Source organism: Rutilus rutilus, assembly GCF_951802725.1.
Source record: "Rutilus rutilus genome assembly, chromosome: 13".
Lineage (NCBI taxonomy): Eukaryota > Metazoa > Chordata > Actinopteri > Cypriniformes > Leuciscidae > Rutilus > Rutilus rutilus.
Genome location: NC_140218.1, coordinates 7,483,874 through 7,507,616, shown reverse-complemented (window position 1 = coordinate 7,507,616; position 23,743 = coordinate 7,483,874). Strand labels below are relative to the sequence as shown.

Below are 23,743 nucleotides of genomic sequence, written 5' to 3'. Positions count from 1 at the left end.
TGTCTGAAAATAAATCATGAAGGGAAATTGACAGCTCATCCAGTCAAACTATTTTTGAATAGAAGTTCCCTAAACCGGAAGTGCCTCCCATAATTCAACACGCAGTGAGATCGTCAGGAATAAGGTGGACACAATCATTTCTGGTGGTCATTTGAATGGATGGTATTCATTTATTGTCAGTGTATAGTCTAAAGTAAATAATCTAAGAACTTATATTAATATGAATGTGTATATGTTTAAAAAACAGAATACCCAAATGCATTATAGGTGTTCTTTGAAGTAAATATCAATCGTACTTAAATATGGTAATCAGTCAGAACTATAATTGAAGTTCCATGATAGCACATACAGACTGTAACGCGTTATGCTTATTCTTAATGAGTATTCACGAGTACGGTAAAGCAGGTAAACTGACTTGATCCAGATGAGGGAGTTGTAAAACTCGGGGTCAATGGACTCCAGGTCTTTCAGAGCCCAGGGCTTGTTCAGGATGCGCTTGTAGAACGGCAACGAGAAGCCCGTGTCGATGAATTTCCCATGAAACAAGGCCTACAGAAAATCAGGAGAAAATAACATGTTCAAATAACACCACAGAGATTTTTCCAGATCCAGTTAAAACTGTTATAATCTCACCACTTGGAGTACAATTTGACAATGAGCAAATATGGCAAAACAAGATTACCATGGCGATGAAGCGTCCAATGAACTTGAAGTATTTGAGGTGGTCGGGGTTGATGTAGGACGCGGGGTTTATCTGGAGGCAGTAGTTGTCTTTGCCAGCGTACTCGAACAGGCAGTACATGGGGTTCAACACCTCGTGAGATAACAGGAAGAACCACTCCCTGCACCATACAGACAACACACATTATTTTAGAGTATTACAAGAGGTCTACACACACGTTTGATGCTTTCAAACTAAATCACTATTTTATATATGTGCATATATATATACACACACTGCCATTCAAAAGTTTGTAATCGTAAAATTTTGTATGTTTTTAAAAGTCTCTTATGCTCACTAAGGCTGCTTTTATTTTATATATATATATATATATATATATATATATATATATAGTAAAATATTACAATTTAAAATAACTGTTTTCTATGTGAATGTATAGTAAAGTCTTCAGTGTCACATGATCCTTCAGAAATCATTCTAATATGATGATTTGATGCTCAAGAAATATTTCAGATTATCAAAAAGATAAAAAGCCTTTTTTCTGAAATATTTTGTAATATTTTACACTAGCATTCAAAAGTTTGGGGTCACTAAGATTTTTTTTTTTTGGAAATACATTTTTAGCAAGGATGCATTAAAGTGATCAAAAGTGACAGTAAAGACATTTATAATGTTACAAAAAAATTCTATTTAAAATAAATGCTGTTCTTTTGAACTTTCTATTCATCAAAGAATTTCATGAAGTAAAATCAGAAGTTTTCCTCAGCAAACAAAATAGTCCCTTACCATGAGCAGCAACAGAAGTTGCATTACGCCATTAGATGGCGGCAAAGACTATCTTTCTGAGTGAGTCAGTCAGAGAAGACTTATATATTTTAAAGACTTCAGATGCAAAAGCCTCCAAGTCCGTCTAACGGTTTTCTTTAATCTTAACATTTTTATCAGGCTCCTATGAATAAGTTTCTACCCAAGTACCGACATTTCTGAATGGGCTGAGGCTGGGATTTAGTAAGTTTGAAGTGAAAGTATTTGATGAGCGTATACTATGTGCAGAGAGCATTCACTCAATATTATTATCTCAGTTTTGACATAGGTGGCTTTTAGAGGCTTTTGCATCGGAGGTCTTCATATATATATATATATATATATATATATATATATATATATATATGTGTGTACTTTCATTGCAGACATAGTCTTAAGCCAAAATATAAAAAATATTTGTCAAAAGTAAGTCCAAGATATTTGTCTGCAGGCACAGAATGGTTCGATTAGGTATTTCTTCTCTAGAAAGAGAGAAATATGAAACCTGCCTTGCCACGCCTCCGTAGTCGAGCCCCTCCTCCCCGGGGAAGATGATCCACAGCCGGCGGCGCAGATCCTGAGCGCTGAAACTCATGATCTGACGGGAGACACCAGAACAACGTCACTTCACATCTCAGAGACTCTCATGCTAACTGTGCAGGTGTCTGAAGCGCTTGAAGAAACCTGGACCAGAGATCCACTGGGATCCGGTTTAAAAAGGCTAGAGCTACTAATGAAGCTGTACTGCAGTACCTGCTGGAACGAGTCTTCAAACAGCGTTTTGCGGCTGACGTTGATCTTTATGTGCTGTGGCATCGCTAATTGCTATGAGGAAAAATTAAAAACAAACCAAAAAAGTGATTTAAACAGAACTAAACAAGTTAAAATATACATTTCGCATTATCATAAATATTATTCTGAACATGTTATTTAATTAAAAATGTAGTATTTATCCATCCATAACAACACATTTGGATGAAATATGCAGAATTAAAGGAAACCCTCACCTGACACCAGAATCTGAAGTACTGAACTTTGGCTTTGAAGTCTCGTACGTATGTGATTTGAGGACCGTTCTCACTGAGGGGAAGGAAAGAGTGAGATCGCTCATTATACAAAGAGACTCAAAGGTTAAAACTGTTAAAACTGCTTTATATGTTGGTCCTAGTTTCAATCTGCATACAAGTATTGATCTGTAGAGTCAACATACTACTAAATCTATAGCAGTAATGCAAAAAAATACATTTTTACTAGAGTGGTTGTGATTCTTTAGTCTATTCTGTAGTCTCAGATTTGACAGATTTGAGTCAGATTTCACAAGTTAAACTAATCACAAATAATAGTCAACAAGCACTGTGAAACAAATGACTTGCTGAATCGTCAGTGCTGCTACTAAGTGTATTGTAACTTTAACATTTTCAATATCTTTATTTATTATAATGTGAAAAGATACACATTCACAGAAGTGTTTTGCAGTCTCTATCACCAATTCAAGGTCAAAATATGAAAATGAGTTCAGCAGAATTGCTTTGCCTGCTAAACCTGCCTGAGTTCTTCATAAACGTCCTCGAACTGAACCCAGAACAGCTGAAACACTCATTCACATGGTGAAAACGTCCTTATAACAGTCTTATCTAGATGCCGAGCCTTTATTCTGACGCTCGTGACGGGTAACGCCGTTTTTTTTAACGCCGAGAATATCTCGTCATCAAAAGCATGTCTCACATTCCTCTGACATAGAGGATCGCTTTGCACCTTAAAAACACTTTGTATATCAACACACACATTCTCCAGCACGACAGCGAGAGGTGTGTTTGTGCTCTCTGAGCTGACTCATCACAGAAGATTACAATCGAATTTAGTTTCACACACACAAACCCGTTTTTCCTGTTACGCATCTGAGGTCTGATGAACACACGGTCCTGCCAGCCTGAAAGAGATCATTGTGCATCTCCAAGCTAAACCAAGTGAACATGCAGAATGAATCTCTCAGGCCAGCCTCAAGGTCATAAATTACAATTTTAATTAATCATGATTAGGATTGGGTATCGTTTGAATTTTAACGATTACGATTCTTATCGATTCCAGTAAGGTAAAAAAAAAAGTAGGTATCCACATTTATTTTAAGTCTTATTGCAAAACATTTAATTGTAGCTGAATATCATGAACAAAAATCAACAGGCTAAAGAACTCGTACACAAGGAACTTTTGCCTATGGTTTAACAATACAACTGCCTAACTAATATACATTTCAAGCATTATTAAAGACAAGTAAACACTCAGTTCATTAAAAAAAAAAAAAAAAATTAATATAATTAAATAAATAATATTAAAGGGGTGGTATAATGCTCTTTTCACAAGATGTAAAATAAGTCTCTGATGTCCCCAGAGTGTGTGTGTGAAGTTTTAGCTCAAAATCCCCCACAGATATTTTTATATAGCATGATAAAATTGTCAATTTTTGAGGATGAGCAAAAACACACCGTTTTGTGTGTGGGGTAAGGGTTAGGGTTTGTGTCTGTTCCTTTAGGGTTTGTGTCTGTTTCTTTAAATGCAAATGAGCTGCTGCTCCCGGCACAGGGGGCGGAGCTTCAACAGCTTGCACTCACACAGACATGCACTGAAAATGCCAAAAACTTTCAGCCTTTTATGTTCAAACCGGAGTCAGACAATGATGGAGAGACTCAAGAAGAAGTGACAACATGTAGACAACATTTCTGAACGGTTAGTTGATTAATTTATGTAGCTTATGTGTAGTTATCTTCTAGTCATTGATTAGCATATTCTGTCTTGATAATGTATAAATCATGTTCAGGGGGCGGGGTTTATGTAAATTGTAGGGTTGGTGATGTCACTAACCCGGGAGGAATGTGGTGTAGTCCCTACCAGCCGTTTGTTGTAGTCTTTAAAAAGTAATTACTTTAAAAGACAATATTTCCCTTTGCTTTGAACTTTGAGTGTCGTAACTTTGCAGATGTTGTTTATGCTCAAACAGCAACATTACACACTAACTAAAGTTAGAAAAGTGAAATCATAATCAACCACCCCTTTAAAATTGCTTTATACAGCCGAGAAAAGTAGCTAGCCTAGCGTATCATTTGGCCATATGGTTTCGACGTTCAGTTCAGCCTGTATTTCACACAGTGTGATGCGTGAGGGCTCACGCTCTTCAGACACAATCACAGAATATGACAGAGCTCGTGTTTTTGGTCACGAGTCACTGTCCTCTGATGTGACGTCTGATGTGATAAGCCTGGTTTTCTTACATTAGTGCTGTTTTGGACAGATTGTTTGAATGAAATCGGGTTGAATAGAAATTTTGGTTTTACAGGTGCTGACAATGTGATAAACTCCCGACATCTAAGATCATTTTACAGTGTGACGTAAATTACATTAATGACGCAATTTTGTGTGCATTTTTTGCATTAAATTGTTAAGGCTCCTTAACTTTGACAGTCCTAATTTCAACAGAGATTTCATGAGCATCTATGAGCGAGTGTTTGATGGAGATTTGCACTCACAGGGAGGACTTTCCAGTCCGTGGGTCGATGTAAGTAGTGGTTCTCCGGTTGTGATCTACGAAGTAAGGGATGCCATCGACCGTAAACCTCATCTCCCAACCTTCAGGCAGTGCCTTCTCATTTAGCAAACTGCACAACACAGAAACACAGCCATGATAACACTTTAATAAGCAACCGTTTATGAAAAGAAGATGGTCAATAATTACTTGTATAAATCAATACTTCACTTCTCCTCACTAACAAATAAGAATAAAATGAAGATCATAAACCGAAACAATGTATTATTTGGAACATATTCACACTTCAGACGGAAACTACAGGACAACGTCCACATTTTGTGGAACATTAACTCGCATATCAACAAGAAAACATCTGAGTCATGTCTCTGAGCTCTGCATCAAAGCAGGCGATGTACGAGTTGTCGAATGAGTTGTTATTTTACATTGAAGGTCATTAATGTCTTTACTTCTGTACTTTGGCATTTTAGAGGGTTTTAAACACCATGCATGCAACTTATCGCTTTAGATGAGGCTTCAGCTATTCATTAGTGAGTATTAACCGTTCAGAGGACAAAGATTAAGAGGATCTGACCCTTGAGTGCGCGGATCCTCCCACTGCGTCGCTCGGGTCGGGTGATGAACGAAGTAAACTCTGCCATTAGAGTCTGTTCTCTTCTCTGAGAAAAAAAAAAGAGAGAGAGAGAGAAGATGATACCAGGAGGACAGTAAGAAATAATGGAGCCAAGATGTGATTAAACCTCTGCAAACTTTTCCCTCAAACAAAATCACTCAAAGCTATTTTCAGCATCTGAGCTATTTTCTCCAGCTGGTTTTTGCACGGAGCAATCGGTTCTCGTTTGTTAAATTGGGACACTGAAGGATGTAGTGGCTAATTTTAGTGCCGCTTTGCAGGTGCGGATAATAAGGTTACCAGAACAATAAAAAGTGGCTGCTACTCCAGCATGTTACACAGGAGAAACAGTTTTCACAGCAGTTTCTCCTGGTGACGAGATGAGGGTTTGTCGCTTTCTTACCCCATCCGTGTGGCAGAGGTCCCAGCGGGTCAAACTCCTTGTTCTGGGTGGCCTGGGTAGCCTGATCCTGCAGCTACAGAGTCACACAAAGGAAAACATTATGGCTAACTGTATAACACATACACTATATGGACAAAAGCATTGAGACACAAGAACTTTATATCAACAGAATATATAGACATTCTGGTCCCCCTTTGAAGCTATAACAGCTTTCACTGCTGGGAAAGCTTTCCACACGATTTTGGTGCGTTTCCTCAGGAATTTTTTGCTCATTCATCCAGCAGAGCATTTTGTGAGGTCAGGCACTGATGTTGGACGCGAAGGCCTGTCTAGCAATCTCCGTTCCAGTTCATCCCAAAGGTGTCCGATGTGGTTGAAATGCAGTTGCAGTTCTTCCACACCAAACTCATCCAACCGTGTCTTTATGGACTTTGCTTTGTGCACTGGAGCATGGCCATGCTGGAATGAAAAAAGGGACTTTCCCAAAACGTTGGAGGCACAGCATTGTCCAAAATGTCTTCGTATGCTGAACCATTAAAGCAACACCAAAGCACTTTTCCTCTTCGGTCCCCCTACAGGTTGGAAGCGGAATTGTCCATTACCGCTGTTGTAAATAATTTGGCCTACCGTCACACGCACGCTATGTTTATCCAGCACCGGCTTTGGAAATAACGATGTCCACGGACACGGTAGAGTATGTTGCATGATTTTATGAAAGTATGATGTATTGCGACATCAGAAACAAAGAAAAACAAAATAATGGCATTGCTTGCTATTTTTTTGCTATTGTAACGCTTGCCATAAAGCAAGTCAAATTTGTAGTTTCTTATGTCTCATTCGAACTACAGATCCGCTACCCGATCTGGCAAACTTGCACAGTGCGGTTATAGAGGATAGAGGGCGAATGCAGAAGTGCCGTTCACCCTGTTACGAGTTGATGAACCACTGAAACCATTTTGGGGAAAAGAATTTAAGGTACAAAAGAATCTTTGGTGTTGCTTTAAGATTTCCCTTCACTGGAAGTTAGGAGCCAAGCCCAACCCCTGAAAAACAACCCCACACCATAACCCCCCCTCCACCAAACTTCACACTTGGCACAATACAGCCATGGAAACCCACTCCGTGAAGCTCCCGCCGCACAGTTTAATGTGCTGATATTAATCCGAGTGGGAGTTTGAAACTCTTCAGCTCTGGAATCAACAGAGCGCTGGTGACTTTTACACACCAAGAGCTTCAGCACTCGGTGACCAGTTTGCTCTGTGACTTCACATCATCTACCGCTTCGTGGCTGAGTTACTGCTGTTCTTAAACGCTGCCACTTTCCAATAATATCACTAACTGTTGAACGCAGAATATCTAGCAGGGATGAAATTCCATGGACTGACTTATTGCAAAGGTGGGATCCCATCACAGTACCATGCTTGAATTCCCTGAACTTTTCAGGACGACCCATTTTTTTAACACAAATGTTTGAAAATGGTTTGAAAATAGGTGCTTGATTTCATACACCAGTGGCAATGGGTCTGATCGAAACACTTGTCCCAATACTTTTGTCCATATAGTGTATATCAAAAGTCCCCAAATTAATAACTTTCAATGCCATAACTTTATAAGATAACTTCCCAATAATATAAGCAAGTCCCTGTTTACACCTGGTATTAAGATGCATTTCTAAAACGTTTTGAGCTTGTCCACTTTTGACCACTTCCAGAGGTAGTCGAAAACAAATTCGACCGGATTGCCTTCATAGTGTAGAAGATCATGTGGTCGAATGCATTTGAACAGCCATAAAAAGACATCTACTAACCTAATGCCTAAACATTACGGGAAGCGCACTAGCCAGACGGGATTTAAACTTTGTCGGCTGGAGACCCAAGTTTGAAAAACGTATCAAGCACAATGTTCTCTCACCATTCCTGATTTCTAACACACACTCACAGTGTTCGGCTGGTCTTGTGTCTGTCAGAGCAGAAATTAAAGCTGCAGCTCTCTGTATTTTTCTGTCATGTCCTTTCGCTTTCATATGTAAATTGCGTGAGCTTATTTCGTCCATTAGATCAAAAGATCTGGGAAAGCCCATATATTTACTCGCCCATAGACCCTCCCCTCGAAGAAATCAGGACAGAAGTGGTTAAAAGTGGACGAAAGAGACTAATTAAAACACCAGGTGTGAACAGAAATGTGTCTCTCTCGTCTACTTGTGATCCGATTGACCAAAGCGCATCTTAACACCAGGTGTGTAAGTGTTTTAGACCCCCTGAGTCTTCTTCATTTATCAGATCTATCTGTGTGTTTAAGTTCCTCACCCCGACGATGAACCTTTGGTTGAACTGCTGCATGGCTCCCTGTAGCTGACTGCGCTGGTGCTGCCACTGCTCGTAGTTTCGCACCGTCTCCATCGTGGGCCGCTGCCACGTGGTGGTTCTAGTAATGTGGTCCACAAAATACACCCGTCCCATCTGGTCCACGCGCCGCTCCCAGCTACAAGAGAGAAGGACAAGCATGGATGTTTTTAAAAAGGACTTAAAGACTTATTTTATCAAGTTTTTGGCGTTTGATTAGGTCAGAGAACTGTGAATGATTGGTTGTTTGATTTTCTTGGTGTCGTGTTTTGATGTTATTTTATGTTCTATGTATTTTAGAGTTTTTTTACTATTTATGGACAGCACTTTGGTCCATTCTAATGGTTTTGTAAGTGCTTTATAAATAAAAGTTGAGTTGAGAAGCTCATTTTAGGCCCAAAATGTTTATGCATTACTCTTTTAAACAACTTTAAATATAATATACTCATTGCTTGTCTAGCCAAGAACGTGTTTTATGTGAAATGCGGGTCAGGTGAAACCAGCCTAATTTCAGGCTGATAAGTTTGTTTAGTCGACTTGTTTTTTAGTCAAATATGTAGTTTTACACATCCCTAAATCACCGTGGAAAAAGGTGACCCTAAAATATAAGCTGCATTTTCTTAAACAAAATATAATTCCTTTTGATGTGAAATTCGACCTTGGCTTTATAAGATTCACCTAGGTAGCATTTGGCAGTTGTTCTTCATGTATATATTCAAATATAATTATCAGAAAATATGCAAAATACATGAGATCTTGAGTCCAAACATAACGCCTTTATTAACTATCCAGATCCTGAACTATTAAGCAACTCCTCCTGAAATAGCCAAACTCTGACTGTGTGTTTCAGTTTAAATATGTTAAAGGTATGCGTCAAGTATGCATACTGCATTCTTTTAAGGGCGTGTCTCATAATTCAGTTTCCTACCCTGTGGGCAGAGGCTCCGGTCTTTCCCAAGTCGTCCTCTTTTCCACATGGTCGACAAAATACAGACGCCCGTTCTGATCGACACGCTGCTCCCAACTGCAAACACACACACACTTCAGTTAGTGGACGAATAATATGGAAAAACACTGCAAAAAAAAGAATTTCTTATTCTGCATTTTTGCCTTATGTTTTCCATTACAAATTTCTAAACCATTCTTAAATTAAGATACATTTACTTGATATGCAAAATGACTTCAGATATGTCATGTTTCCTGAAATATTGATCAAAATTAAGTTATTTAGGAAGTGACGGTTTTCTCCAGAGAGGCATTTATATATATATATATATATATATATATATATATATATATATATATATATATATATATATATATATAAATGAACTAAATTAATAACTTTTTTACAACAAAAATGAACCATCACTGAACTTACTTAAGCTGGACTATGAAGCTATTTTCTTCTAGAAACAAACTTTGTTGTATTATTTTCCTGTTATCTCTGTAAAACTGCTATAGTTACTGTAAAAATCGCTATAGAAATAAAGGTGACTTGACGTAAGGTGATGTAAACCAGCAACACTTCTGTTTATTAACCAAGTGCAGTTATGGCTAACACAGATGCTCTCAAACTGTTTCTGGGTTATATGAATGCCATACCCGGGTGGCAGAGGTCCGGTGTTGACCATGCTGGGAATCCTGCTGGGTGCGGGAACTACACCGAGAGCTGTCCTACCAGGCTGATCCACTGTGGGGGCGGGGCTAGACTCTGAGGCTCCTCCCCCAGAAGGATTACGAACTGGGGTGTCTGAACGAGACGAATCGCTGCCGTCAGGAATTGAACCAGTAGAGGAAGCTGCAAAGAGGAGGGGATTTCACCACTGTTTTAATAAATGCAATCTTCCAAACATAATGAGGCAATAAAAATAAAAAACATTTTACAATAGTTAGGGTTGATTTTTCAATAACACACACTCAAAATATGATTCATTAAAAAGATTTATTAATCAGTTAATACTGACTTTTTTATTTTTCAGTCAGGGCTCCAGAAACACCGGTGCCACTAAGTTTTACAGATGGTGGCGCCAGCACCTGATTTGGTAGCGCTGGGGGTATTTTTAATCATAAATTTAATTTAATCGTAAAATGACTATTGTTTTGCATTAATAAGTGCAGTTACTAATAATATTACATGTTTGTTTATTGGAAAATCGACAGTAAAGCACTGAGCTTGAAAGAGATGCAGGTAAAAGTAATATTTATTAAAAACAGTATCGCGCAAAAACCTAATTTTTATAGGGAATATTTAAATATTCTACTCTTACTGAATGTACCATTGTTCTTCTATAGTCATACTGAACTGACCAACAGCTTCAGTGATTATAAAGAGAGCACTCTTTACTAGTTTTCAGTGTAATTCAGTCACAATATGAAGGAAAGATTTGTTTTTCATGAGACTTTGCGACTTCCTACTTTTTTCCTTAAATTGGCCAAATTTCAATATATCTTTCTTAACATACAAAAGGAGAGCATTTAACATCAAAATAACCTAACAGTGGCTGAATCCGAAATCGCCCCCACTATTCCCTACGGTAGTCCACTAATACTGTTCACTTAAAGGAGTGAATGAAAAGGAGTGAGCGAATTCGGAGAGCTGTTGGGCGTACATCGGTTGTACACTCGTTATTGCGGTGCATTGTGGGATTGAATGTGTGTGGACTTGATAACGTCCACTATGTAATGAAATGAAATATACTTTATTGTCCCTGATAGGGAAATTTGCAATGGACTCTATAGCCAGCATTTCGCCAAAACCTGATACATAAAAAAAAATTACACAAAATATTCATACACACCATACACATACAAATAAATAGACTTCACTAATTCATGTTCAACAGTCTAATAGGCCTTTATCACAACACAATAGAACGCCGGAAGTAGCCGCGAAGCAGTGTACAGCGTCTTCCGGTTAATGCATTCACCATGGCTGCATGTTAATTATCACTGGACTACTTCGCTCTCGCGGCTCCCAAAAGTTTCATTTTTTTTTGTTTTCTTGATTCCATTTGAATGGTTTAATTAAATTGTTATAACCAATTGTTTAAAATGTAATGATTTAAGCAAACATTTCTTCAAAGGTTAAACCAAACTTTTATTTTGACGGGTTGCCGTGTAGACCTTTGAGTTTCTCTGTGTTTTATGATGATAGTTTCTCTCAAATGAAGCTAAAATGCTGCTGAAGTGACTCTCAGAGCGGCTGTGTTGATGAAGTGCATTAATGTTAAAGCAGCACTCAGTAGCTTCGGGATTTCTTCGCTGTATTCTCGCTTTTTGCTCGCAGGTTTCTCTCTAGAGCTCCCCCCACAGCTTCGGAATAGATATTTGACAACACTGTTGTAAAAACTCGTTGGTGATTCTCAGACACCAGAGGCTAGCAGATCAACACATCAAAGCAGATGGGACATTCTTTAAAACGTCTTCTTCATTTGGGTTCGAACAGCGTGAGGGAGCGCAATAATGACAGTATTTGAGCAGATTTCTTTTGGCCGTAAAGCAATTGTTTACATTTAAGTTTACTGACCTACTTTTCATCTAAATGTGTAACTAAGTAACCACCGGAAGTGCGAGTACACTGCTTGGCGATTTCGAACGTTCCGAAACCAGGAAATGAGATAAAGGCCTATTGATACCAGTACAAAAGAGTTTTTGAACCTGTTCCGTTTATAACGGAAAGTTCTGCACCTTCTTCCAGACGGTAAGAGTTCATAAGAGCGGAAGAGTACATGAGATGGGTCACTTAAAATTCTTTTAGCGTGCATTGCTCAAACCGAGTCTGAATACTAGGATAGTTGTTCTGTCCAAGAATTTTTATTAGGGATGCGCCGATACCAGTACTCAGGTGTCGGTCCTATACTGTGCTCATACTCGTAAAACTACCCCGATACAACCACACCCAATACCAGTTTAAGGGGCCGTTCACATATCACGTTTAAAAGTGCAGTCGCAATGCTTTCTCCTTCTCACAAGCGCTTTGAAATAACGAATTTGCACAAACAATAACGCGATATGTGAACGGCCCCTTATGGCAGTGTGACATTAGCCCTGATTTAGGAATAAAGATAATTTTTTCTCAAACATCATCACCACTTTCATCAAAAATAACCTGCCTCTCACTTTTCCAAAAAAGGCTCAGTCTTTAGTACGGTACTAACATATGATAACATCATTTCAGTTGTTCTTCAGTTACATTGATGTGAAATGGGCAGCAGTGTCGTGGAAAAGTTTAGGAAAACAAAAGTTGAATGTTAAAATGTCAAGCAACAGCATCAGTTGTATATTTACTTTATGACAGTCAGAAAGTGAAAAACATCTGATGAAAATAAAATAATTGTTAGAAGAAAAAGTGGTATCGGTGCATCCCTAATTTTTAAGTTTCAACAATAGTATCTTTGATTTTGATTTAACAGAAAGATCACCGTAACACGTGGACAGACCATATCTGATCGATCAAATAACGCCCTATTTGTGGGTATAGGGGGTGATTTGGGATTCAGCCATTGAGTATGTGCAGACGGCCTCACCTGGGGAAGACGTGGGTCTGCGTGGGGTCGGCGGGGGAGGTCGCGAGGGTCGTGGGGGTCTCGGGGCTCGTGACCCTCTTGCTGACCCTGACGGAGAGTCCAATCCATTCACACGACCGTTAGGAGCAGACGGTCGATCCTGACCGTCCGAGACCGTTGGGGACGGATCTCTGCTACTGCACACACAGAGACACACACACACGTTTGTGAATCCAAAACCAAGTCAAGTCAGATTTACTTACAGACCTTCTGTAGCTCCGCCCCTTTTCCGGTCTGTATTTTCACAGCGATCTTACGCATTTATGAATGAACGGCTCGTTTTAAAATCTTCCCGGTCGACTGACATTTGTTAAGACATCTGCTTTAAACATTACAGTCCTCATGATAACTTTTGTTAACTTTACAATAAATAAATCCACTTCAGCGATGCCATAGAGATATACAGAGCGACCGCTAAACCGGAAGTTCAATGACAATACTGTAAAGATGCTGCGCACATAAGGTCTATATAGAGCTTTTTACAATACAGATTGTTTTAAAGCAGCTTTACAGAGATAACAGGAAAATAATACAACAAAGTTTGTTTCTAGAAGAAAATAGCGTCACAGTCCAGCTTAAGTGAGTTCAGTGATGGTTCATTTTTGATGTAAAAAAGTTCATTTATATATCTAGCTCTGGAGAAAACCGTGATGTCATCGTCTAGCTCAGTTCAGTTCTCATATAATGGTGTCAATGCAGCAGATCAATATTATTGTTGAATATTAAATTAATGTACGCAATATGATTACAGACGGGACATTCCTCAACCAATCACAGGTTCCTTTGATCATTGTTGGTACAATCACACTGCCATCCGCACAATAACAACAAAGGAAACACTATGTAGACAATCATTTCTTCATTTACACTAGTTAATTATTGAATGATATGAAGATGAAGATACCTTCTGCTTGAGTCTTCGTTAAGCTCCAACTCGCCATTTAAAGCACCTGGAAAAAAATAACATTAGCCATTCGTGATCTTTTCAGTGTGAAATATTAAAACAGCATTGATATTGAGACTAACAGAGTGACTGACTCTGGTTGTTGGCCTCGGCCGACTGGAAAAGATCGGGATCCACTTGCAGACCGTCCAAACACACGGACAGATCGCCAATGTTATCGGCCTGATCTTGGTCTGCGCACAACTGCAGCGTCTGCACAACCTCGCAGACTGGACAAAACAACACAAATCATAAAAAAAAACGTACTTGCATTAAAAAAAATATATATTTTTATATCTAACAACATTATTGTATGATTTATTCAAATATATATAGTATGTATATCATGCAAATGATACATAATATAAACATTTAGATTATACAATGATATACAAATTTAGATTTTATAAAGGTGATTTATTCGAATGATTATTTTTTGTTTATATTAATTTTTTTTATTGTATGTATTACTTGCATTAAAAAAATGTATTTACATTTTAAATTTAAATTACTGAATGACTTAAATGTATTAATATTTTTGTTATTTTAATAAACATTAATTTTATATTACATTTATATTAAATTATATAAAATAATTTTTAACAATTTTATACAATATTATACGATTAATTAAATCTACATTATTTATATATTTTTGCACTTTAAAAATAAATATATAAATATAGATTTATAATTGTTATTTTTTTAACATTACAAATTAACAGACTACACATTAACTTAAAATAGAAATATATATATATATATATGAAGAGTTCAGATGCAAAAACCTCTAAATGCCATCTGGAATTTCCTCCTAGAATGATCATTTTTATGAAGCTCGTATATTTAAGTTCAGTAATTTCACTTACATGGCAATGAAAATTACCTATTAATTGCCATTTAAGTGAAATTATTGAAATTAAATATACGAGCTTGATAAAAATGATCATTCTAGAAGAAAATTTCAGATGGCATTTAGAGGTTTTTGCATCTGAACTCTTCATATATACACACATACACACACACACACACACACACACACATATATAATACATGTATTAAATAATGGAAATTATATCTATATCTGTATTATTATTATTATCTTTTTAAGTTTGTTTAAAATGTACACAATACGTTAACATGATTCATTTAATTTCATAGTGAGATAAAAATCACATACTAATCTTGTCTGTCCAATATTATAATTCCTGTCGAAGCTGATAAACATGGAAACAGTTTTCTGATGACAAAAATGATTTCCATTTCCTTAAAAATAAAGCAACAGGGGAATCTAGCACTCGACCTCAGGCTACACACGCTGCTGATGGATAATTGCACTCTTTGATGTGGTTAATGTGGGCGGGGCACAGAAACTCACTCTTCATGTCATGTGACTTGAGCGTCTCGCTGACGTCGAGTGTGGCCACGCCCAGCAGAACGTCCGACTTCAGCGTCTGGTGACTCCACACACGGAAGATCAGCTTGCTGAACGGAGTGACGATGCTGGTGGATACACACAACACAGAAATTACAAACCTGGAAAACTACAGATCTACAGAAACACAAGAGAGGAGGAAAACACACTCAGCTTTGATACTTAGTGCTAGAGTTGTGATCAGACAACCGCTTGACTTGACAAACACCATTAATAATGCAGTCAGTACTGACGTCACTCTTAACAATCACTTCACGTCGGGAGGATAAACGCATTTAACAGAGAATTGAGGCACATAATAATGTGCTGGTGAAGCCTGTGTTTGCTACACACACACACACACACACACACACAGTGCTGGTACTGAAAGTAAAGCACACTCACACAGTGAGCGACTGCTTCCACTTGGGCGAGTTTGTGTTGGTGCATTTCTCCGTCTTCTTGGACTGTCCATCCACACACACCTCCACGTACGGATTCGGCCCGAACCAGTTCTTCTTGTTGTCCTTGAGTTTGGCAGAGATCACTGCAAACAGGAAGAACACATGGTCAAAACAACCCGGCATGATTTATGACGGATTTCTGCAAACACAGGTGACCCTAAACATTAGAAAAGCTGCTGTTGTTGAGGAGGAACTAAAGGGGATTGGGCTAAAATATTGAAAATACATTGTTTTGGAACAAATGGTTTAAAAATAATGTCCATAAATTATGCACAAACTGCATATTATTAAAAAAAAAGTGATGTAGGCTCCGCAAAAAATGTGGATTAAATTCTAATAAAGCTTTATTTTTTATCATTTTTATATTTTACATTTTGAAATAATATTTTTAATAAAACATGTGTGTAAATAAACAGGTTATTAGCAAAACTTTTTAATTTTATTTTTTTTAACAATGTTTTAAATAAAGTCTCATGAATTGCTAATTAGAAAAAGTCCTCTGATAATTACCAGTAATATTTTTAAAGGCTAAATGTAAAATTACAGGTCTGTACACATTCAAAATAATGTGCAAAAAATATGCATATTATTATAAAAGTGACGTGGAGTCCAGAGACAATATGGGGGGTATTATTATATTATAATATTATATAATATAATATATAATATTATATTATATTCATATAATAAAACTTATTTTTAAAATTTGTAACAATATTTCTTAGTTTAAAAAAACGTGTAAATAAACATGTTTATAGCCCTTTTTTTTTTACTTTTTATTTTAATAAAACTTTTTATTTTTTAATAAAACTTTTTTAATAATATTTTTTTTAATCTCATAAATTGATTAAAAATAAAATAACAAAAACTCCTGATAATTACCAGTAATATATTTTAAAGGTCGGTAATTACCTTAAAAAGGTAATTTTAAGAATTACAGGTCGGTACCTATTAAAAATAATATGCAAAAAAATATGCACAAATTTGCATATTATAAAGTGACCAGAGAAAATGTGATAAATCACTTATTGTCAGACCCTTTTATCAAAAATGTTTTAATCACAAAATGTTTAATAAAACATGCATGTAAATAAAACAGTTTATAACCCTTAAAAAAATTATAGAACTTTTAATTTTAATAAAACTTTATTAAAATCAAATTTTTTGTGTGTGTTATAATGAAACATATTAATTTTTTTTAAATAATAAATATATCTCATCAACTGATAATTAAAAAAATAATAAAACAGTAATACTAGTAATATAATTTAAAAGAAAAATTGTAAAATAACCTATTCAGAAAGCATGAGATATTATGATCACTATATGAGCAAGAGGTCAAGACATATTTTTTGTGCTAACTGAAACAAACATATTTGGCATTAAAAAAATTAAACAACATTTCCAAAATAAAATGTTTTTACTTGGCAGTTACTTTACATGTTTTCTTGATCGGTCACAGACAGTCAGACAAAAATCATCCCGGTAATATTGTTCAGTAGTTTAGTGTTTTATGCAATTCAGCAAAACCACAGAAAGAATAAGTTAACGTATTAAAACTATCAGGAAGTTGAATAACTTTCTATACAGAAAATAAGTATTAACATTTTTAGTATTGCTTAACTTATTATTAACACAATATCATGCACATTTCCTGAAGATAGTTTAAAGTGTTGGGACTGAAGTCCAGCGTTGGGTCGGTCAGCTGATGAGGAAGTGTCAGATAATGGTGGAAACACATGCAAACATACCCATGATCTGCAGCTGTGCTTTCATCGGGAAGCCATTAGTAGGACCTGCTTTAGCGACACTGCAGGCCATGACATAGAGCTACGCTGACACCTGTGAGATACACAACACACAGATATTATCAATAATGCACTGCAGCTTATTCTGGACCAGGAACACACATGTCTGCATCTTTCAGATGTGATAAACCTGCTTGGTTGGATATAAAGCATCAGACAAAGCAATATACGGTTCTGCAATTTACTGTGGAAAGGCCAAGAACGATAACCATAAAGATTACTATATCAGCGTCCACACCAGCGCACGATATCGTTCTGTTTATTCTAAGCATGTGCTTGTCTCGAGCTCGTTACAGCAGGATGGATTCTGATTGGCTGTCAGTGTTTTTATCGTTCTGGATCAAATCGTTCTGAAAGTGATTCCAACCATATCGTTTCTCTGTGCCGTTGTGGTCATAGCTGTGGTGTGGACTCTGCTATTCTTTAAAGGGGTGGTTGAGTATGATTTGACTTTTCTAACTTTAGTTAGTGTGTAATGTTGCTGTTTGAGCACAAACAACATCTGCAAAGTTACGACGCTCAAAGTTCAAAGCAAAGGGAGATATTTGCTTTTAAAGTAATCGCTTTTTAAGGACTACAACAAACGACTGGTAGAGACGACACCACATTACTCCTGGGTTAGTGACATCACCAACCCTACAATTTACATAAACTCCGCCCCCTGAACACGATTTATAGATTATCAAGACAGAATATGCTAATCAATGACTAGAAGATAACTACACATCAGCTACATAAATTCATCAACTAACCAATCAGAAATGTCCTGTTGCTTCTACATGTTGTCACTTCTTCTTGAGTCTCTCCATCATTGTCTGACTCCCGTTTGAACATAAAAGGCTAAAGGTTTTTGAAATTTTCAGTGCATGTCTGTGAGTGCAAGCTGTTGAAGCTACTGTAGGCCTGTCACGATAACAAATTTTGCTGGACGATAAATTGTCCAAGAAATTATCGCGATAAACGATAATATTGTCGTTCTGAGACCATTTTCATCTAATATAATGATAATGGCATAATAATGCAGGTACACCTTTTCAACGATCTATAAACTTTTATTTCTAAAGAATATTAAACATTGAAAACGGAAAACATTTTAAATATCCAAAAAAAATGAACAAAACAACCAAAAACAATAAAAGCAATGGACTCTTAGTGTCTGTTAACAAAATAAATGCCTGTTAATAAATAAAATGGATGTAAACAAAATTGCACTTCAAAAAAATATTAAACATTCGGCTTTAGACATTAGGCATAAATAGTGACATTCCATAGCAGGCAAAACTGACAGTTAGGACCTTTGTAAACAACTAAAAAAAGCCTCAACAAGCCATTTCGCACAATTTTGCACTGTTACTCCTGTTACTTTGTCCTCCTGTTACTTTGTCAAGTGATTGTGTACTGTCGGGAAGACGGAGACGCGCTTTATTGCGTGTATATGCTACGCACTGAAAATACTTGGTTAGGATTAGGGGTGAGGAGTGCGTGCGTATTACACGCCATAAAGAGCGTATCATATGCACGCAAAAACTATTTTTGGCGTATAAATGGCACGAGAAATAACATTCGTGGTATAGATACGCATTTTCATGTGATCGGGCTCGCTGTCGCAACTCACAACTAGCGTCTTCTCTCTCTCCCGGCAGTCGCCGAAAACAGTCCCGCCGGCGCTTTCCCATACAAAGACCATGTGACTGACAAGCGCCGCCTCCCCACACAAAGACCATGCAACTGACAACAAGAGGGTTCACTCCTCCTATACGCTAAAGAACCGAGCGAGAGTGGTCATCCAGTCTCTTTGGTAGAGAGAGAGAGAGACGAGGAAAACAAACAAGCATGCAAATGGAATTATCGCGGCCGGAAAATTTATCGAGCTCATTTTTTTTATCGTGCAATTAATTGAGTTATCGACTATCGCGACAGGCCTAGTTGAAGCTCCGCCCCCTGTGCCGGGAGCAGCAGCTCATTTGCATTTAAAGGAACACACACAAAACGGTGCGTTTTCACTCACCCTCAAAAAGTGAAAATTTTTAACATGCTATATAAAAATATCTGTGGGGGATTTTGAGCTAAAACTTCACATACACACTCTGGGGACATCAGAGACTTATTTTACATCTTGTGAAAAGTGCATTATACCACCCCTTTAAAGTTGAGAATGATTTTTAGAACTATATCTTTATCGTTATCTTTATAGTTATCGTCCTTGTTGTGAATGGACCTTAAGTGTCTTTCATAGATCTGATGCCATGAATCTCACATTGATTCATGGCATCAGATGAATTGATAGGTTTTGCCGATTAATCGACATCAATAACCGATTGCTGGATCAATCGAGTATGGGCAAAAGTCCACACCGATGTTTTTTCCGGTTGCTTCCGTGACTGGAGCGGCTGAGAAGCGTCTGCTGTCATTATACAGTACGAGAGCGCCCTCTAGAGGCCAAATAACACCATCACTGACGCCTCGTGGAGTTTGTTTTGAAACGCGAGGCTGCGCTGCACTTCAGATGCGGATTTAAAACAGACGGTATGTTATACAGTACATTACCGTACGTGTTTTCATATCATTATACAGTACGAAAGCGCCCTCTAGAGGCCAAATAAAACCATCACTGATGCCTCGTGGAGTTTGTTTTGACACACGAGGCTGCGCTGCACTTCAGATACGGATTTAAAACAGACGGTATTTTATGCAGTACATTACCGTACATGTTTTCATATCATTATACAGTACGAGAGCGCCCTCTAGAGGCCAAATAAAACCATCACTGATGCCTCGTGGAGTTTGTTTTGACACGTGAGGCTGCGCTGCACTTCAGATGCGGATTTAAAACGGACAGTATGTTATACAGTACATTACCGTACGCATTGGCGTCGGAAGAAAAAAAAAAGTGGGTGGGTCCTCCCCCAGAAAAATGTTACTGGAGTAAATACCATTTCATTCTGGTGCCTTTTAATTAAACAAGTAAACTAAACTCCACTTAACGTCGTGCATTAAATGCACAGCTATCCGTGGATTATCCCCCTAATATGGTAATTTGCCAGCAATGACAATTTAAAGCTGTTATTGATGTTTGCAATGCAATATTTGACTGGAAAGGTACAACGGGCGGTTACTTTCGTCAGTTGCGGCTCGTTGAGAAATATAATGTAGCGATTCAGCAGAAATGGAGATTAATTTATTAATTTTAATTAAAAAAAATATTTAATTTAATTCCTCAAGTGGAATGGATTTGACTGACGACGCTCTGAAAAGCGAACAGACAAATGCGCTGAATTAGAGACAGTAAAAGTGAGTGGGTATAATATCATTGATCTTAAAAAGTGGGTGGGTCCGGTCCCACCCATTTACAATGGTTCCGACGCCCATGACCGTACGTGTTTTCATATCATTATACAGCAATTAATTAATTTGTTGACTAGATGCTGCATTAGTGGAGGACAGCAGTATGTTTGCAGTCGAGGCTGAGAGGACGCTAACATTAGTTCCTCAAGCGGTTAAAACAATGAAAAAGTTTTATGCAAGTCCGACCCAAATGTTTAATGTCACGATTGTTACCATCTTTTTGCATTAATTTGTCGCTTTTATGCATTCGTTATGCAGCAAAGTTGCATATATAAAGCTGGTGACATGAGAAAGCAAACTGTCTCGTCATGCAAACTAAAATATAACTTCAAAGACACTTTAACATCTCTTCATTTTTTGGAAGTCAGATAAAGTCTCTTTCGCTCACCAAGGCTGCATTTTAAAAAATAAAAAATACAGTAAAAATTGTGAAATATTATTGCAATGTAAAATAACTGTTTGATATGTGAATAATTTATTCCTGTGATCAAAGCTGAATTTTCAGCATCATTACTCCAGTCTTCAGTGTCACATGATCCTTCAGAAATCATTCTATAATATGATGACTTGCTGCTCAAGAAACATTTATGATTATTATCAATGATTAAAATAGTTGTGCTGATCATATTTTAGTGGAAACATTTGTTTTCATGATTCCTTGATGAATAGAAAGTTCAAAAGAACAGCATTTAAGTTATAAATATCGTTACTGTCACAATTTAATGCATCATTGATTAATACAATTATTAACTTCTTTCTTAAAAAAAAAACAGACTCACATTTATTATATAAAAAAATATTAAAGATATGTCAGACTTTTGACAATTTTCAGTAGACTTATTCAGGAATTATTTAAAAAGGCTTAATTACTTAGAGGAACCATCATTATTATTATCACGAGATAGAATCAAATGTTTAATGCAAGAAGTAAAACAGTAAAAATCATGTTTAAAAAAAAAACTAGCAAGTAAACGAGGTCAGATTGGATGACGATAAAAAAAAAAATTATGTAATTGTTTCCAAGGAAAATATATAATATCCAAACATGACAAAGGAACTGAAACAAATCAAGCTCACCATATTCCACAATGATGAAACAAAATCCACAATCACTGCAATATCTTTGGAGAAGTGGAAAACATTAGATTGCGCTTTCATACACTAGCAATGAAAGTGTTGATAGTTTTCTTTCTGTGTTGTAAAGAGATCCCAGATTACAGGCGCCGCTTCTCCTCCGGTTACATCACAGAGCCTCATCCCAGATCAAACCGAGACGCTCACGTGTGTCTCACACAAGATCTGAATAAACTTTCACTCCAGCTGATCTCTGGGTTAATTATTCATCACTGATCGTGTGTCGAGCCTCAATAACAGCAGACGGGCCGAAACCCAGAGGAAACGCACACGTTTTTAAATCTCCAGGTTATAGAGATTAAGACTGACATATGATCCTTTATAGTCCTTTATAGAGAGAATCTGCACTGGAAAGCCAAAGCTGATCATTCCTCTTAAAGGTGAAAGCGTGTCGTCTTCTCAACACCAACACTGTCTGTAATGTTCGGTCACTAGATGTTAATCATTTGTAGGTTTGACTACCTGAAGAGTCAAACACTCTGTGACGCTTTGAGTGACTCGACATGTCAACTTCTGACTCGACCAATAGCGTGAGTTTGGGGGCGGGGCTACCTGTCAGGAGGAGGAGCGAGGACAAAAAAAAAAAAAAGCACACAGAAGAACCCGAGAGATATCGTGTATCAGAGATCTGCCACCTAGCAACCATGCAGAACACCCTAGCAACCGCATAGCAATGCAGTTTTTAAGCCAAAAACACACTGTCAGATGTTAATATCACGGCACCTTAATTTACCACATGGCTGTGACTGCATTTTATAATCAAATCTGGGTTTGCAACTAATGATTATTTTGGTAAACAATAATCTGTGGACTGTTTGATGTATTAATCAGGTAATAAAGCCTACTTTTCTGGTAATACTTTACAATAAAGATCCATTTGTTGACATCAGTTAACTAGACTTTTACTCTGTAAAGCACATTGGTCAACTCTTGCTGTGTTTATTTGTGCTATATAAATAAATAAAAACAAAACAGTTTTAGTTAAAGAACAATACTTCTACAGCATTTTTTAATCTTAGTTAATGTTAATCTCAACATTTTACTACCACATTTGTATGATTAACAGTTTTATCTGTTAACATAAATGAACATTAAAATTCATTAACATCCAAAAACACTAACAAAGGTTAATAAATGCTGTAAGACTATTGCTTATTGTTAGTTCATGTTAGTTATAATGCATTAACTAATTATTATTTAATTATTTAAATAACATTATTGAATACATCAGATTAGAATAATTAAATAAAAATAACAAAGGCGGTGTAAATTTAAGTTAAAGTAAATAAATAAATACATTTTATTCAAATAATTTGATGAAAAATAAATAAATAAATAAAATACATCTAACTTTAATAAAGAAACATTAAAATAAATTAAACTTGATTAAAATAAATACAAATAGGGAAAGTGGTGTAAAAATAAATGTATAATTAATGTATAATTAATAAATAAAAAGAATTTAAAGTGAAAAAGTAACTAACTAAATAAATTGATTAAAATACAATTTTGATTTAAATAGGCTTAGTAATACAATAAAACATTTTATTTGAATAAAAAAAAAACATCTAATTTACATCTACAAGTTAAAAAAAATTGAATAATGTAATATAATTTTTTAAATATATTTTATACATTGATAATGTGCATTTTTCACTGTGTTATTGTTTTTATACACAGAAAAT

The 23,743-nt window shown here is 36.6% G+C and overlaps 1 protein-coding gene across 4 annotated transcripts in view; it reads right to left on the bottom strand.

Annotated features, from left to right (window-relative positions):
* The window catches only part of itchb (itchy E3 ubiquitin protein ligase b), a 34,277-nt gene that overhangs the window by 9,742 nt on the left and 792 nt on the right, over positions 1 to 23,743 (bottom strand). The window contains exons 1-18 of one of the 4 annotated variants that reach the window (XM_084428667.1): positions 22,002 to 22,477; positions 17,523 to 17,613; positions 15,713 to 15,854; positions 15,272 to 15,396; positions 13,989 to 14,123; positions 13,855 to 13,900; positions 12,912 to 13,087; positions 9,988 to 10,183; positions 9,311 to 9,406; positions 8,347 to 8,521; positions 6,041 to 6,113; positions 5,599 to 5,683; positions 5,008 to 5,136; positions 2,494 to 2,566; positions 2,240 to 2,311; positions 1,996 to 2,084; positions 683 to 842; positions 416 to 549 (exon numbers count right to left, since the gene is read on the bottom strand). In XM_084428667.1, the coding sequence (XP_084284793.1) occupies positions 416 to 549; positions 683 to 842; positions 1,996 to 2,084; positions 2,240 to 2,311; positions 2,494 to 2,566; positions 5,008 to 5,136; positions 5,599 to 5,683; positions 6,041 to 6,113; positions 8,347 to 8,521; positions 9,311 to 9,406; positions 9,988 to 10,183; positions 12,912 to 13,087; positions 13,855 to 13,900; positions 13,989 to 14,123; positions 15,272 to 15,396; positions 15,713 to 15,854; positions 17,523 to 17,592 (1,976 nt within the window). In that variant the 5' untranslated portion in view covers positions 17,593 to 17,613; positions 22,002 to 22,477. Of the gene's footprint in view, positions 1 to 415; positions 550 to 682; positions 843 to 1,991; positions 2,085 to 2,239; positions 2,312 to 2,493; positions 2,567 to 5,007; positions 5,137 to 5,598; positions 5,684 to 6,040; positions 6,114 to 8,346; positions 8,522 to 9,310; positions 9,407 to 9,987; positions 10,184 to 12,911; positions 13,088 to 13,854; positions 13,901 to 13,988; positions 14,124 to 15,271; positions 15,397 to 15,712; positions 15,855 to 17,522; positions 17,614 to 22,001; positions 22,478 to 23,743 lie in introns of those variants that run through there. The other 3 variants (XM_084428665.1, XM_084428666.1, XM_084428664.1) reach the window with 3 other exon arrangements.